Source organism: Scyliorhinus torazame, chromosome 7, assembly GCF_047496885.1.
Source record: "Scyliorhinus torazame isolate Kashiwa2021f chromosome 7, sScyTor2.1, whole genome shotgun sequence".
In the NCBI taxonomy this organism is placed as follows: Eukaryota; Metazoa; Chordata; class Chondrichthyes; order Carcharhiniformes; family Scyliorhinidae; genus Scyliorhinus; species Scyliorhinus torazame.
In genome coordinates this window covers 61,619,666-61,638,150 of record NC_092713.1, presented here as the reverse complement: position 1 = coordinate 61,638,150, position 18,485 = coordinate 61,619,666, and the positions used below count along the sequence as shown (strand labels likewise).

The 18,485-nt window shown below is 38.0% G+C and overlaps 2 protein-coding genes across 11 annotated transcripts in view; one reads left to right on the top strand and one right to left on the bottom strand.

Annotated features, from left to right (window-relative positions):
* The window catches only part of toe1 (target of EGR1, exonuclease), a 54,692-nt gene extending 47,476 nt beyond the window's left edge, over positions 1-7,216 (top strand). For all 7 annotated transcript variants that reach the window (XM_072510793.1, XM_072510791.1, XM_072510795.1 and 4 more), the window contains 2 exons: positions 5,927-6,092; positions 6,323-7,216. In XM_072510793.1, coding sequence (XP_072366894.1) covers positions 5,927-6,092; positions 6,323-7,003 — 847 coding nt within the window. In that variant the 3' untranslated portion in view covers positions 7,004-7,216. The remainder of the gene's footprint in view (positions 1-5,926; positions 6,093-6,322) is intronic.
* Positions 7,217-7,868: 652 nt separating this feature from the next.
* The window catches only part of LOC140426258 (dual specificity testis-specific protein kinase 2-like), a 165,330-nt gene continuing 154,713 nt past the window's right edge, over positions 7,869-18,485 (bottom strand). For all 4 annotated transcript variants that reach the window (XM_072510785.1, XM_072510783.1, XM_072510786.1 and 1 more), the window contains one exon: positions 7,869-17,386. In XM_072510785.1, coding sequence (XP_072366886.1) covers positions 16,353-17,386 — 1,034 coding nt within the window. In that variant the 3' untranslated portion in view covers positions 7,869-16,352. The remainder of the gene's footprint in view (positions 17,387-18,485) is intronic.

The window sequence follows — 18,485 nt, the reverse complement described above, 5'->3', positions numbered from 1 at the left end:
CATCCCCCTGCCACATTAGTTTAAACCCTCCCCAACAGCTCTAGCAAACACCCACCCCCAGGACATCGGTTCCAGTCCTGCCCAGGTGTAGACCGTCCGGTTTGTACTGGTCCCACGTCCCCCAGAACTGGTTCAAATGCCCCAGGAATTTGAATCCTTCCCTCTTGCACCATCTCTCGAGCCACGCATTCATCCTATCTATCCTGACATTCCTACTCTGACTAGCTCGTGGCACTGTAGCAATCCTGAGAGATTACTACCTTTTTGAGGTCCTACTTTTTAGTTTAACTCGTCCCGTTTTTTGCCTATGTTCACCCCCTTACTCCTCTTTCTCTTCCCCCCCCCCCCCCCCCCAGAAAGTCCTGCAGCCACTCCGAGACATCCTTGACCCTTGCACCAGGGAGGCAACATACCATCCTGGAGTCTCGATTGCATCCGCAGAGCTGCCTGTCTATTCCCCTTACGATTGAGTCCCCTATCACTATAGCCCTGCCACTCTTCTTCCTGCCCAGCTGCGCAGCAGAGCCAGCCACGGTGCCATGAACCTGGCTGCTGCATTCCCCTAGTGAGCCATCTCCCTCAACAGTATCCAAAGCAGTATATCTGTTTTGCCTTCCTACTCTTGCTCAGTCTTTTGGTCACCCATTCCCTTTCTCCCTCAGCAATCCTAACCTGTGGTGTCACCAATTCGCTAAATGTGCTATCCACGACCTCCTCAGCATCGCGGATGCTCCAAAGTCAAGTCCATGCGGAGCTCCAGAGCCGTCAAGCGGTCTAACAGGAGCTGCAACTGGACACACTTGCACGTGATGGAGCCAGGGACAGTGGACGTGTCCCTGAGCTCCCACATAGCACATGAGAAGCATGACACGGGTCTGGGATCTCCTGCCATGTCTCAAACCTTAGGTAAACTTGTACAACTATAATTCCAAAAAACGAAAGAAAAAATAAATAAATTAGACAATGAAAAGAAAAACTACTTACCAGTCACTTACCAGGGATATAAAGCACCTCCTCCCCACCCAGCGTCGAATTCCCACCTAGCTTGAAATTCCCAAACTCACTCTTTGTTATGTCTCTCACTGGCTGTGTCTTCTCTGGCTCACTGGGAGTGAGTTATAAGTTGCTCTTTTAAATTGGCCTGAATTGACTCCCCTCCCCCACCTGCTTTTAGATCAAAGTAGATTAAGGTGACTGACACTTAATTGCCAACCAGTTATGTGAGTGGGTGGGGCAGCCCTTGTTAACCTACACTGCACAATTCTAGATTAATTTAAATTAATTTCAACTCTTGAAATTTAAAAGGAACAGTCTTACCGATTGGATTGGATTCAATTCCCACCTAGCTTCAAATTCCCAAACTTACTCTTTGTTGTGTCTCACTCTGGCTGTGTCTTCTCTGGCTTACTGGGAGAACTCCACAGTCAGTGTTGGTGGTTGAAGAAAAGCACTGGGAAGGCTGATGTGGTAAAACAGGATAAGACAGTGGGGTTTGTGAAAGTGGTAAAGGATAGCCCATGTGAAGCGAAGGAGGTGCAAAAGGTTGTACAGCCTGATCAAGAGGTGATTGATAAGAAGGTGCCAGATCTCTTTAAATAATTTACTTGTGTGGGTAAAGTTTACTCGCGTATCAGGTAAAGAAGTCACAATTTTAAGAGATACGGGAGCTAGTCAATCTTTAATGGTAAGAGATGAGTTATGTAGTTTGGGAAGAATGTTGCCAGAAAAGGTGGTAATATGTGGAATTCAGGTGAGAGGAGTAGTGTTCCATTATATAAGGGAAGGTTGGAAAGTCCAGTGAAGAGTGGTGAAGTGGTAGTGGGAGTAATAGAGAAACGACCTTGTCCAGGAATAGTTTATCTTGGGTAATGATATAGCTGGATCACAGGTGGGAATGATGCCTACTGTGGTTGATAAGGCAGTGGAAAATCAGACAATTGAAGTGTTGAAGGATGAATATCATGGGATTTTTCAGGATTGTGTAGTAGCAAGGTTGCAAAGTCACAGGTTAAGACGAGGAGAAATCAAAGAGTGAAGATGACGTTGAAGTGCAATTATCAGAAACTATTTTTGATCAGATGGTTGAAAAAGAACAAGAACAGGTGGAGGATGAGGTGGATATTTGAATCGTTCCCTGGCGGATGAAAAGTGGGCTGAAATTCATCAAGTAGTATTGTCGGTAGGGTATAGAAAGGAGGTGTTGCGAGTTGCACATGAGGTACCAGTGGGAGGTCATTTGGGAATAAGGAAAACTCAAGCTAAAATCCAGAAACATTTATTGGCCTGGACTACATAAAGATGTAGTTAAATTTTGTCAATCATGTCTCACATGTCAAGTGATAGGGAAACCTCAAGCAGTGATAAAGCCAGCGCCCTTAATACCCATTCCAGCATTTGAGGAACCTTTTACAAGGGTCCTAATTGATTGCGTGGGAACGCTTCCTAAAACAAAAAGTGGGAATCAATATCTTTTGACTGTAATGGATGTGTCTACTAGGTTTCCAGAGGCCATTCCAGTACGTAATATTACAACTAAAAAGATTGTGGAGGAGTTACTTAAATTCTTTACTAGATATGGACTACCCACAGAAATACAGTCGGATCAAGGATCGAATTTTACCTCCAGGTTATTCAAAGAAGTTATGGATAGCTTAGGAATAAAACAATTTAAATCAACTGCGTACCATCCAGAATTGCAGGGAGCGTTAGAAAGGTGGCATCAGACATTAAAGACAATGTTGAGGGCTTATTATCAAGATTATCCAGAGGATTGGGAAAAAGGAATTCCATTTGTACTGTTTGCAATTAGGGATGCACCTAATGAGTCAACCAAATTAAGTCCTTTTGAACTCATTTTTGGTCATGAGGTAAATTGATTAAGGAAAAATTGGTGAGTGAGAAATCGGAAATTACATTATTGGATTACGTGTCAAATTTCAGGGAACGATTAAATAGAGCAGGGGAATTGACTAGGCAACATTTAAAAGTTGCACAAAATGTGATGAAACGGGTAGCGGACAAGAAATCCAAAGTTCGTAGTTTTGCCATTGGAGATGAAGTTTTAGTATTGTTACCAGTGGTAGGTGAACCTTTAAAAGCTAGATTTTGTGGACCTTTTCAGATTGAAAGGAAATTAAGTGAGGTGAATTATGTGGTTAAAAACGCCGGATAGAAGGAAAACTCACCGAGTGTGTCATGTGAATATGCTTAAAAGGTACTTTGAAAAGGAAGGAGAGAAAAAGGAGGAGGTTTTAATGATTCTAACTCAGTGACGAACCAAATCCAGATAACTGTGAATTTGACATACCTCAAATTAAATTGGAAAATGCGGATGTTCAAAATATTGGATAAATTGTTGAGTTACCTTCCAGAGGAAAAACGGACTGACCTGAAAGAGTTATTTCACATGGGCAAATTTGTAGAGATAAATTGGGAAGTACTAAAATGGCTGTACATTATGTAGATGTGGGAAATGCTGTTCCAATCAACCATACAGACTAAACCCTTTAAAATTGGCACAGGTTAACAAAGAGAGTGAGAGTGTGCTTAAAAATGACATAATTGAAGTGAGTTGCAGCCAATGGAGCTCACCCATAGTGATGGTACCTAAACCAGACGGTACCCAACGGTTGTGTGTGGATTATAGAAAGGTTAATGCAGTTACAAGAACGGACTCTTATCCCACGTTTGGAGGATTGCATTGAGAAAGTGAGACAATCAGTTTTTATTTCCAAACTGGATTTACTTAAAGGTTACTGGCAGGTACCTTTATCCGAAAGTCGAAGGAGATTTCAGCTTTTGTGACTCCAGATGGTATATGCCAATTCAAACTTATGCCATTTGGCATGAAAAACGCACCAGCCACATTTCAACGGTTAACTAATAAAGTTGTTTCGGGATTACCCAATTGTGCGGTATACATCGACGATCTGGTAATTTTCAGCCAGACATGGACAGAACATTTAAAACATCCTGATGGAGTTATTCAATCGATTTCAGGAGGCGGGTCTGGTGATAAACCTAGCCAAAAGTGAATTTGGAAAAGCCCAAATCACTTTCCTTGAGGAGTTTCCGATATCCTCAAGACGAAGGGAAATAAGGCGAGTTCTTGGCATGAGTGGATTTGATCGAACATTTGTGCAAAGGTTTTGTAGCATGATTGTTCCACTAATGGACTTGCTGAAGAAACAGAGGACAGCGGACTTTCAACAGGCATTTGTCGCCTGAAAGCTGTGATAACCAATGGTCCTGTGTTGGAGAATTACAAGGGACTCTGCGATCAGATTGAACTAAAGTATCTGACTTTAAAGAGAAATGCCGAGGCTTGGAGAAATGGACGGATCGTGCAAAGACCTTCTTGTTCAAAGAGACCGTCAATCAGGAAGGATTCCAGTTGGAGGAAAATCAAAAAAATGGACTATATTGTTGTACCTGTTTGTGTATGTTGTTTTTTGAAACAAAAAAGTATATTTACTGTGTGCATTTCTTGAAGGATAGTGAAAAGGTGAAAAATGAAACCATCTTGAAGTTGATGGGTTTTTTTTTTCCTTGGGGGAGGTGTCATGTGAGAGTACCTTTAGGAAATGGGTGTGTATATAAGTATCTGTAGTGAGAGTACCTTTAAGAAATGGGTGTTTATTACTGCAGTGATGGCAGAGTGGGTGGAGCTGGGCTGTCCGCTTTTTACTTTTGTTTTAGGCTGTTTGCTGCAGGGTGTTTTAGTTTCGTTTTCAGTGTTGGAGCTGAAGCCAGACCAAGGAGGTATACTGCTGTTCTCTCTGCCATCAAAAGACTATCTCTTGATCATTTGGTGAATTCAGAATTATAAATGTTCTCAGTAGTGAATGTAAACCTAATGTGCTTCTGGTAAAAGGTTTTAAGTCTTATGGATGTTAAAAGGAAAGCTTAAAGGATGACTTAGTGATGTATTTTTTGGGGTTTGTATTTGAATTAATGATTGCTAAGATGTTCACTGTGTTTTAGAAAGGTTAACTTGAGTTCATAGAATAAACATTGTTTTGCTTTAAAAAATACTTTTCCATTTCTGCCCAACCACACCTGTAGAGTGGGCCGTGTGCTCCCCATACCACAATTTAGTAAAAGTTGTGGGTCAGTTGACCTCCATGATACACTTTGGGGTTCACTAAACCCTGGCCCTTAACAAGGAATTGAGATGGTTTTAAATTACCCAATTGAAAAGCTATAAAAGCATAATTAATATATTGCCAATCGCAACAGCTTTCTCATTTCCAATGAATTATTTCATTTGTATTGAAACGATAAAACTAATGTGATATTGGATAATTAATAAATGTTCATTGAGCTAATTCCTGGTTTTCAAGTCATGGAATCTGTGTCCATCTGGCCTTTGATTAACATTGCTCAATTAAAAGGCAGCAATCCTCCTATTACATTGAAGTGTCAGCCCAGATGATGTGCTCAAATCTCTGGAATGGGGCTTGAACTCTTCTGACTCAGAGGTGAGAGAACGTCTGATGAACCTAAGGCTAACATAATGAGGCACTCTTTGAAAGTGCCAAGAACCTTACTTGGCACTTGGTTAATGCAAACACCGTCTGAAAAAGTGTTTCACTCCTGAGCAGACATCCCCAGCCTTGAGCAAAATATTAAGAGCATTTTTGCAACATAAGATTGGTATGCCCCAAACTTCATCCATACACTTTTTAAAGTATATTTTTGTTGTTTTGTGCGAGAAGGCTTCATTTTTCTCTCAATGATTACTTGGTGAATATAAATTTGTAAAGGGCAAGCAGTACCTCTTCTTTGTCATTAGAGGGAGTTTGCAGTTTAGAAAGCTCTTCCAAGACCTCTGGTGGTTTGAAACAGTAATGTCAAAAACCCGGGAAAGCATAGCTGTGATTTAGTTTGTTATCCTGACTCTCGTAATGTTTGTTTCAATTTGCAGCAGAAGGGAGAATACCAGATTAATTGACACTAGCAACAGGCATCTCTCCATTGAGTTCTGTAACTACAAACAGGCATTCACAGGTTATATTGACTATCGGCACTGCAACCTCCCAGAAGCTGACAAGGTTACAGGCGAGGGAATAGGAATTTGTGAACGGTTTTCTGTGAGTATAACTAACATTAAATTTGGGGGGGGAATTTTGTAAAATGGAGGGTGTCTGTATTCCTCTCATAAATCATCTTTAGGTAGACATTATTTCACACTGGTAACCAGATATATTATTTCTATCAAGCCTCACAAGACCTTTTCTCGGCTTAGTGTAATGCATACTGATAATGGGAAGTATATTCCATGATGATGCACTTATAAATGTCTTTGCATGTCTCCTAAAAGGCTTACGGTTGGTGTCCAAATGGAGTGAAATGCTCCCTCTCACACAACACGGACCTAATTATTGATGAAGATGAACGCATCAATGATAAAAGAAAGAAGAAAAAGGCAAGGAGAAAACGACGACAACACACCGTAGAATCGAGCGACAATCCTACAGAATGTTCAGTTGCAGATAACATGGCCCCCACTGATGTCCCGCCGTCTAAGTTATTGTGTGACAACACCAGCGTGGAACCAGAAATAATGGACACTGGAGAAGTAGCACAGGAAAAGCTATTAAGCAATGTGCAACTCCCAGGGGCCACCTTAGACGCGGAGGGGAGTGAAGACAATCTCTCTGGAGTGGAAAAGCAGGGGGAATTTATAAGCAACAGTAAAATGGAAAACAACCCCGAGGATCAAAAGTGTACAAGAACTGAATTGGTGGAAAAGAGCAAAGTGGAAAAATATGAGGGGGGTACCCACCGTGCAGGGTTTGATGCTTTCATGACTGGATTTATAATGGCATACATTTTAATATGGAAAAATGGTAGCACAAAGATGGACCCATGGCTCCCTGACTGCCATAATAAACTTTATTTAAGTGGGAAGGCCATTCCCTTACAAATTTGTAAAAGTTCATTCTCAAAGTCCTCAAAAGCTCACCAGGTCAAGATTGAATTGCTTAGGGAAAAACACTGAGGTTCGAACCATTAAAAAATTTAATGCAGCTTTTTAAAAAAAAATAAACATTCGAGTGTCAGGAAAACAGCCAGGATTTCTTGTACGCCTGTTCAAAGAATGTAATTAATTTAGAGAACTATGGACTTCTGGGTAGTAGGAGGGATACAATTAAACATGCATTGTCTTTCTATTGTGGAAATGTCACAATTGATTAAATTTTAGTTTACCTTGCTTTGCCCTGTTAGATTACAATTACTCGAGTGTTGCTGTTTCCAATATATGAAACTAGATGCTGGACTTGTTTGTATTAATATGCTACAAGGTGGTATTTGATATGGGGGATTGGCCAGCCTCATTGAAGAAACCTTTATTGCTATTTGTTTAATTCAATGTTAAATAGGATCAAAGACATTCTTGTTCACTATATTGCATAATTATCATTAGTTGCAGATTGAACATTCTCTTCTCTCTCTCACGTTTTCTTTTGTTAAACGTTGATCAAGCTAGTCCTGGACCATGGAACCCTTTGTCACGGAATGTTAAGTCCATCCCAGGCGGCACAGTGGTGCAGTGTTTAGCAGTGCTACCTCACAGCGTCGAGGACCCAGGTCACTGTCCGTGTGTTTCTACATAATTCTGCTTGTGTGAACTTTAGAAATTAGTCAGTTTCAGGTGGAGTAATAAGGGCAAACAGTTTAGTTGTCATTAAGGCGGTCCTCAGTCTGTCCCAAATTTAAATCTTTAATCTCCACCCATTTTCCACTGCAGTCAGTATTTCTTGATCGAATGCTAAATGGAGTATATCGTGCGATAATCCCCTTTCGAACAGGAAAGCAATTTGGCTCCAAATCTGTCGCACATAAAAAAAATTCCAACAAAGTAGTTCTTAAATTATAGCTTTAATTAGAGGTCTGAATATTAAGACATTTAGCAAAATCCCCTTCATAAATAAGAAAATAGATCTACAATCAATATATTTTTCTTCCCATTGCAAAAAGAGGAAAACATTTTTGCATAGAAATGTAGTGACGAGCTTATTACAAGTGCAAATGATCTAGTTATACAAGTGTCGGAACTGCAAACTGGCAAAGGAACATTACAGCTTTTGTTCAAGTCTAACAAATTTGTAAAAATCATTTTGTTGTAGTTATAAGGAAAGCACTCTGAGCCACAGTTCAAAATTACATCAATGTTTTCAAATACCTTTTTTCTGAATGAAGTGATACAGGAATTACTACCAAGTATACCTAGTCAGATTAGACCTATAACATTGTCTCTGATTAATTTATTTACCAGAATCAACCTTTCTCGGAGTATAAATGACCCATTGTTATGTACACCTTGGGTCGGTAACTTGGTTAACCATGTTTCTTTCCTATTAAAAAAGAAAAACTAAAGATCACTTTGTCCATTTAAGACAATTATTGGCGAGAAACTTGCCATTATAAAACTGTCAACATTCAATATTTGAGAATGCGGAGGGAAAATACAGAAAAGAATATTCTGCAAAATTTACAAATAACATTGATTAGAAATCTCAAGTTGCTAAGATATATATGAAGAATGTAAAAAGCTCTGTTTTAGCACTGCTATTCCAGCACTTTTCATATTTGGTATACCATCAGAGAATGTGGGGATTTTGGAAAGTGAATATATCAATCACAAGGCAATCATTTCTTACTGCAGATCAAGACTGTTTTTAAAAAAGGGTTTTTTTTTTTTTTTTGTTATATCATGATTGCAGTTCTTGTAGTAATTTACTGGCGGACTGCAATATTAAACACCTACAGTATTGTTTGTAATGGTGAAAAAGTATTTATCAGCTGACAAAAGTTTTTTAATTTACAGGGATTTTTTCATAATCATTACAAAAATAAAGAATTCCTCTAAATCTCAAGCAGGCATCAAATGCCCACAAATAAAAACTGGCATTTCTGAGCTATTGTAACTAAAGTTCTCAAAAGCTGAACTCTCAAGTGAAAACTCCAGATCATTTTATTCACAGACATGAGCTTCAAAGTGGACTCGCTTCTGACAACATTTATGCTGTTGAAAATTTGCAAGTAAAAAAAAAAAACCATACAATAGTTTTCATTTTTCCAACAAACTAAAAACTATGCGATGACTATAAAAGGTTCCATGATAGAAACCATACACTTCACATAACTTGTAAAATAATGGTTAATATCTACTTATTTCATCATGATCAGCAAAGACAACTAAAACTCACTTTGTTGCTGCAGATTGTGTGTGGATATAGGACATCATTTCAAAAAATAGAGGCACCATAAAGCAGCATTGGACTGATTAAAAGTGGAACTCTAACCATTGATGTCTTTCTTTACCCTGGAAAATTAACATAGGTGAAATTGCACACATTCAGATACCTGTGGCTAATAAGCAGTACTCCACAATCTGGTGTTAAATATTGGCTGTATCTCTATTGTAAAGTATTCATTTAAATTTGCAGATCCGATCATTTAACTTACTGACAAATTTTATAAGCGTGGTTCCAGGTAAAGCTCAACCTGAGGCTTTGGTTGCTCAAAATGATTGTGGGAAAAACAAAAGTTCCCAATTCTGAAAATGGAAGCAAGTGGAAATTTAAAACAATGACTATAACAATTATCAAATGAGTATTGCTGAAAAGAATTGAATCAACATCAGGACAATTCACAAAAATACTATATGTAAAGAGAACAGTTTATACTGCATGAGACAAGTGCTGAGATTGATTGGCAAGTGGATTCTGATTGGTAGAAGTGTCACCATGGAGAATGCACTAGTTAATTGTCACACTTTGTTTAAATTCAAACCAGGCATGTTGACTGTGATTGAACAAGTCATTGCCCTAGGGAATTTTACATATATTCGGTTTACAGGGTCTTGTCCTTTGCAGACAGAAAGAACACGTGCACACATTCCACCTTTTCCAACTAAACAAAATAGGCGACAGTCATTCTCTGGTTCATTCCCCAGGGTAATGTCTTGACCATGGTCAACCTGTCTGGTTTTAATTTAAACAAAGCTTGGCAATTAACTGCCAATGATCAGTTAACTGGTGCACTCTCTATGGCAACCTCTACCAGAGTCCACTGCCACTCTTATAGAGCATAAATTGTTGTTCCCTTTACTTTTGGTATTCTTGAGAATTGTCCTGAGTGCAAGATGGAAAGCTTCAACATGTCTTTTTTCAGCAATATTGAAGTTTTGTGCTATCAAACAATAAATGATCAAATTCTTTCAGCAAGACAGATTTGCTAAATGGACAAAAAAATGTCTCGCTTGTGAGTGTCAGATGATGACATTTAGTAAATATATGAATCACAGTGAAATGCTTCAGTGGACGATCACCCATTGATAATCTGAAATCCAACCCAAACCATTAATTTGGAATGGGGTTCATTTAAAATAAATGTTCCCTCAACCATACTAATAAATGTTTTGACAGTTGAGCCACTTCATTTTTAAGACTTGAAATGAATATCTCAAATTTTGTTGTCAAAATTGGATCTTTCCCACCGTTCCAAGTGATTTTACATAATAATGAGGCATTTCACTTGGTACAGGGAATCTATTTGTGATCTCATGATTCCCATCATTTAAATAGTGACTCAAAGGTTAGTGCCAATATAATAAATGAATCCTACTGTGTGAAAATAATCAAACACCTGGTTACATCCAATCAGCAGCTGAACGATGAAGAAATTCCCATTTATACACACATTGTAATGAAAGTCGCCATAGTCCTAGAGGACCATAGGTTGTTCTCTCTCCTTTTGAGAGTGAGCTGACTGGTAGTAATTCAGTCTGAGGACAGCACACCTCAGGCAAGTGGCACGGTTGAGAAGACAGTGCCTTCATGGATACCTCAGCTGGTATGGGGATTGTAATAAATGATTCCTGAATCACCTTTGTCTAAAATTATAAAAGAACCAAATGTATAATTTTTGTAAATTATTGGCAGGCTACACATGGATTTACAGAGTTGAATAGAGCTGCTGCCAACCCACTTGTTACTTCTCCAGGTACTTCTCTAGGTATCACAGGCCCTAGCTGGGACTTTCAGGCAGAACATTATCGAGTGCTCATTCTATCTGAAATTGGTGAAATTCCATTTCTCTTGAACAGAATTAGTAATTGTTTTTTCTGATCAGATATCCATTTCAGGGTGGCACGTTATATTTAAGCATAAAAAACCTTTTATAATTCAAACCTACATGCACCACAGAAATTAATTTGACCCAATTCTTTAAAAATGACACAACCGCACATAGCTTACATGGTCCAATGTCACATGGTTATTAATGAATGTACCCCTCCCCATATCTTTACATTTCTCTAAATAGTATATGTTAAAATAAAATGCACAAACTAGCTGCACAGTGCATTTGGCATTCAAACATACCAATATTGGTTTCGCATATTGAATTCCTGCATCGTTGTGCAAAGGGAGAAAGAGTGCCTGCATGGTGTGCTTGTCCCACCCACGGAGCAACACTGACAGTAATATGGAAATGTGACAGAAACTACCGTAAAATTGGAGAATTATTTACCAAATAAAAAATAAGCCTGGGCTTCAGTTCAAAAGCTGTATATATAGTTAAGCATAATTCTAGAGACAAATAGGTACGCTACCGATGAAGGAAACTATTTACACATTGCCTTTCAGGACTCAATCCTAGTGCTTTACAGCCATGGAATACTTTTGTGCAGTCACTATTGTAACCAAGGGAATCAGTAGCAATTTGAACACTGCAATGACCCAATACAGCAATGAGATACATGAAAAAGTAATATGTATTTTCTAAAATGATTAGTTGAGATATATTGATCAGGAAGAATTCCCTTGCTCTTACTGAATAGAATTACAGGATATTTTGAATCCTGCCAAGAACTGATGAACATCTCACTGAAAGATGGCATCTCCGGCAGTGTAAAACTCTCAGAATTGCTGAGATTATGTGGTGAAGTCATCGGAATGGGATTTGAATCTGCAACCTTCTGATACAGGTAAAAATGTTACGACTGAGCAAAGGCAGATCCCACAATACAAATCGGAATGATATTTGTGGGAATACTTCAGCTACCTCTACATGTTAAGAGCAACTTTTATATTACACCACAAAGAGATGGGAGATTACGGGCAAGTACATTCGAAACATGGTATTAATCTTTGTGCCCCAATTCCTCCATTAAGATCAGAAATAAACAAGTAATGAATTCTGCAATAGAAAACATGTCTGAAATTTACGCCATTTATATTGATAATGCAAACCTTAAAATTGAAATGGCGGCCTGTCAAAACTCATGCCCCAAAATTATTTTGGATAGGTTTCTTCACAGTGAAAAAATTGCAGCTTCAGTGGTCTGACAAATTCTATTAATTAAGTGATAGGGCAAAGAGTTTGCTCTATGTCTTTACTGCAAAATAATCAAATATACAGAAATTCAAAATAATATACAATAGCCACAAGCCTTTTTGTGCAAACCACAAGATAAAGCCAATCCATCAGATTCCTGTCATTCTACTCAACTAGTTTCATATAACATTTAATATTAGAAATGCCAAGTCATATTAAAAAATGTGGCCTTTTTACATAGATCGTTATTTGTTGGTGTTCACCCAAATATTCCCAAAACCAAATGGCCTTCCATTCAGCTCCACACTAGCAGCCATGTAATGCATCTTTCTTGATTTGGGCCAAAAAAAGACTGCCAATGCCTTTATAACAGTTTGTACGGCTGGAGGATTTTGGACACAACTGCTTTGCTTTTTGCACATACATCAACTATATCAAAAAGAAAATCGCAAGACATCTGTAAAATTAGATTCTACTTGACCCTTTTATGCTCAAGTGCCTGGTTCCCATTTATGGAATGTAAAATAAGTTTCCTTACATAATACAGTACATCTCAGGTACATGCCTAATTCCTGGAATGTGTACACTGCAAGCCAAGCAAGCACAGCCTCCAATAGATCAGGATTCAATGTTTGAAATGATGGAAAACAGTGATGGTTAAGGACAGCCAATAAGTGATTGACTTGATATCTTGGGCCTTAAATGGTGTATTTCTTGAATGAAATAACACATAACTGTTGCATGCCACAAATCAGCACCTGGATTTATCAAATATGTACTATCCAAAGGTGTGTACATTGTTTTACTTAGATGCACAGTATGTAAATAGAAGTGGGACCTTATGCATATTCTTTACACATTATGAAAAACCCAAAGCATCTACCAACTTACACTTCTGTTATTAGTTATCCTTCACTTCACTGTTACCCAGCCAAGCTTAGGGCAAGTGTTTTCAAATAGAATATTTTTTGGTGTCAAACACACATAGCTATGGGTAATATCAATTGCAATGCCCTTGCTCTAGGCCAAGGCTTGCAAATGATGAAGGCGTATGGGTGAGAATAAAGATGCTCTTGGTTCTTATGGATCTATTTCTCACACGGAGCGAAAACCTCCCGAGAGTCCAACCAGAACTTACAGGTGGCATCAAAATGATAGCAATAACCTGATTCAAGTATCAACAGCAATACTATTGACACCTACAGTAACTATGATACCAATACTGTGCTTCCTTCCCAAAGATACATACTGCCTATATTTTTATTGTGCAATAATTATTTTGTTGCATGTGGCCAAGTTTGATTCCATTGACAACCTTATCCAAATCCATGTGCTGGTAACTCCCCTTAAATAGCACACGCAGATGCAATACATAGTATTTCTATACACTCCGAATCAGAAACTCAGTAGCTTTGAAATTGCACTCTACTCTGGAAATAGATTCATAACTGCACAGTATCCCTGTAATTTTCACCAACCAAAGTTATGGTTTTTGATCACAATTAAGTAATTTCCTAGGATTTCAATACTATTTATAAACATCATAACAAAGTTTAGGTTTGCACTTAAATCGATAATGCTGTTTTAGTAACCCAAACTATGACCAATATATGGAAAAACTGGGTGTTGAAAAATGGTGCCAAGACACATGGACCACCTTCTTAAAGAAAACATATTAAATTATATGGCACTCTATGCTGAAATACTGTAATATAGATCTTTACCCCACCAAAAGCTTTAATTTGTGAAATGTATAAATTAGCAGTTAAAGTGAATTAGAAATGCAACTTCCATCATCATCGTTACTAAAATGGGAATGAGCAGAGCTACAAGTATCTGAATTCGCTCTGGGAAAAGACCACATTGATCATGCTTCCCAATTTCTCTATCCAGAGGCTTATTTTTGCTTTGGCTATTTGTGCTATTTTCACAAATTACTTTACAAGAGAAATAATCACTGATATTAATAATGTTTAAGAGCGTAAAAACTAATTTCACACCCTCAAGGAATCACAGGATTATGTTTGTAGAGTGAATTATACGAATTGAACTAAAATCTGCGAAAATGTTTAATACAAAAAAACTCAAAACAATGCAAATTGCACACATAAGAAACCAAAGTAATGAGTCAAAGACATTTTTGCAGCTTGTCCAAGTCTTTGTTTTTTTTTTTTAAAAAGCATAATCAGATCAACATTGGACAGCTTTTTCACCATTAGAGTGCTGTAATTTGGAGTCAGACTGAATGTTAATTAAAAGGTGACCAGTATTCATGAGATATGAAAATATATATACAAAATCCAACTATTTTTTTGAATTCAAGCAAAAGAAAATTAGAAATGTTGATCAATGAATTTAAATTCATGGGCCTGAACAATAACACATTTCCCATTAAATTTAGTTCATTATAAGTCAAATCTGATTTAAGGTCAGAAAACATCTGCACTGCAGTATTAAACCGTAATGGGAAAACCTGGAATATGTTTGAACAAGTCAATTGAGAATAATCTAAAGTAACTCCTCCATTAGCTCAAATGCAAATTAAATGCACCAATTTACCTAAATGCAGATTTATTTTTACTCCAGACCCATGGCCCTAGTTTAAACAGGGCGTATAGGAATCATTGTTTTGTAATTCACAATCATGATTAAAATCAAATTAACTGACCAAGTGAAACAGGACAGCCTACATTCCGTGAAGTGCAGCAGTAAACAAATGTGCAAAATACTTCAGCACAGGGATAGGAAGACGGGTAACACAGAATGCAAATAAATATTTGAAACACAGCCTAACAGCCAGTTACAAAACAGCATAGGATGTGAAAAAAGTTCACCGACCTGCATAGTGCATGGCATTTTGGGGGGAAAAGAGGAAAACGAAAAAAACTAATTCAAACAAAATTTCCACATCATAATAAACTGCATTTCACAGGGTTCATAAAAGATAAATACACCATGACTTTCTTTCTTAATTAATTAAACATTCTTTGCGCTAATCCCTTGGTTGACCCATCTTAAACTAATTTACATGGCACCATGCGGCTATACATCTGACTCCAGTTACAGTAATCCAGGCTGAAAAACAAAATATACAGTAGTAACATCTTTCAAGCTATAGGAAAGAAAGTGATGCAGTGCTTCTCTCGTTGAAGAAACCCTGGCGATCTGCCTCTTCAATTTGAGTAAAACAGTTAAATTTAGAGAGAGAAAAATCTTTCTGTGGACGACAGGGAGACCAAATCGACACCCAACACAGTTCATTATATACCGGTACCCTAGAACATGTAGGCTATTCTTATAATGACGCCGTGTTCATAACAGTAATCTTATCTCAAGCAAACTTGGGTGCAAACATGAAGTAAATATAACCATGTGCACTCTTTAATTTTCATGCAGCATGGACATAATCTCGATTTATTAGGGCAAAACCTCCCACATATGGAAAGTGTGAAATTAAACTGGTACTTTATTATTAACTTGCCCAATGGATTTTCACTAAAACATGATAGCTACAGGTCAATAATGATACAGTAAACTGCATCAGAATTGAGGATTTTTAAAAATGTATAAATATCTTAATTGCATTCAAATTGAGACTAGAATGGCCATCTAACATAGATTTGTTAAAACCACTAATGATTCTACAAATACTGAAATTTACGAATGGATATACTACTTGTACGCTGATACTGGCATTATAAGGGGATAGACTTCGCTGCTTTATAAAACTACTGCCATAAAGATTTCACGTAACTTGTAGGTGATCCAAAAATTTGCCCAAATTAGACCATTTATAATACTGGTTCACCACCACATATTATGCCAAATCATTTATCAGAACAGACTGATGTCCACAGTACCAGCATCCACCTGTTGAAACAGCTTTGGAATTTTAATCTTTCTCATATACCTTTTCTGACAAAATAAAAGTAACTGGATTTTTATTAGGCAGAAATATCCATTTTATGAAGCCTCTCTGTACAACGTTAGTATGTGCGTGCCTTTCAAATGTCACATTTTGACTGAATGTGACATGGATTTGAAGTCATGCATGGAGTCAGTACTACAGACGAATGCCCTTCCACGTCAGATTCTTCAGCTGTAAAAACAGAACTACTTGGATCCACTTCACCATCTTGCTCCAGTGCAATATTTACACTGAAGGGTAACTTAGGTTCTGGTATCGCTAATTTAGACATGTCCCTCTGCATCTCTTGTTCCTCCATTTCTTCATCGGAAACTGAGCTATCCCAATGGTTGAATGATGCACGATCTAAATTTGGTCCATTACCTCCAGTCATACTATTGTACTTCAGACCTTCTTGGCCAAGGACAGTCATGTTTTCATTGGTTTTTACCTTCAATTGTGTCTTTAACTTTGTATATGCTTCATTTTCATCCTGTGGCAATTCACTTCCTGAACAGTCCATAGCAAACTGTTCAGATGATTCAGATTCCTGTGTCTGAGGTTTGAACTTAAATGGTGGAATCTCCAATTCAGAATGTCTGCAGCTGCTTGACACTTTCTGCCGCACATCAGTTCCTGGCTGCACGGGTTCACAATTCCCAAGCATCAACGAAAAGGGTCCAAAACTGTGACATTCTTTTGTTGGAAGATCAGGTGAAACTGGAAGGGAGCGATATTGTCGTTCAGAGGGTAAAGATTCCTGAAAATCCCCACTGCAGTACTGTTTCACCTGGGATATAGACGTGACTGGATAGTTTACAGCATCAGGTGGCGGCAGGTCAAATGCAAGCGATATTACTGATTTACTTGGTGTATCCACAAATTTGATCTTTCCACCTTTCAGGTCCTGTCTGGCATTGAAAGGGTTAATCTTGCGTGATGTCCCCTCACTAGGAGTGTAGTATGGATCTTGGACATTAATCTTCCGACTGCCTTTTCGGGTAAAAAAGTCTGACTGACTACGAGAAAGCCATATATTGCGGCGAGGCCGAGGTGATTTGGGTGGAACCTTGTCACCGGGCAGTCGAAGGGGGCTGCACCTTTTTATTGCCAGTCCTTTCTCTCCAACGCCTACAAATGATCACAAAATAAAAAGTGTTAGAACCAAGAGTACTATGATTACAGCTCGATTACATATTTCAATCTATCCATATTATACTTACTAGTGACAATGTCTTGCATAAACAACCCAGTGGCAGTAAAATACTTTATTATTAATAAATGCAATAGACTTTTTATTGATTTACTTTTGAAGTATTCCTGTTTAAACATGAGCACTTCCTGGATAAATACTAAACAAATGGTCAAAGTAAAAGCAGCAAACGTATTTTCAACTGCACAACAAACAGGAAGGTGGGAAAGGGAGAAATAACAAGAAAAAGCTCAAATAGCATTTACTGCCTCTATCCATTAAAAAAAAACATGCAAGTTTTTGTTTAAAACATATGCAAAATGTCTCTCTTCCCGATCAAAATTCAAACTTGGACATTTTCAGGCATACATGAATTTAACACCCTATAAGGACAAAAAAGGGTGAAGGGACAGGACCGGGGTGGGTGGCTAAACATTAAGATTTGAGAATATATAGGTGCCTGCAGAATGTTTTATTTAACTGCCATAGGCATGTCATGCTTGTGTCCCATTTTGGAGAGGTGTGATATTTTATCAATCATATTTAAAATCAGCCTTCCACAGTTTAATTAGGCATATTATTTAAATTTAATAGTTGCCAAGCTGGGTTTCCCAGGAATTAGTCGCTTGAACACAAAGAATGTTTGTGATTATGGGAACTGAGCTGAAGAATGGAGTAAGATTAGCTGGAGAAAAACTCTAGGAGATTTAATTGGCCAATTTTGGAATAACCTATGATTCCACAACTTGTTTTCAAACGACAAATGTTCCTCAACAGAGGCAGAAGATCTATGCAGCTCAGCAATATTAAAACCACACCTAGCCCAACAAAAGACAAAAAACCCAAAATGGTACTCAGCCTCAACTGTTCATATTTTCCACTAGTGGCACTGGAAGAGTCTTGGAAAACCACCAAGTTAGTTCTTACCTCCTCCAGCAGTCGTGCCACCTCATTTACATCACAATGCTGCATCTTGCAGCAATAATGCAATGCAATGGGGTACCTGCAGTTTTTAAAAAATATACAATTCTTTTAGTG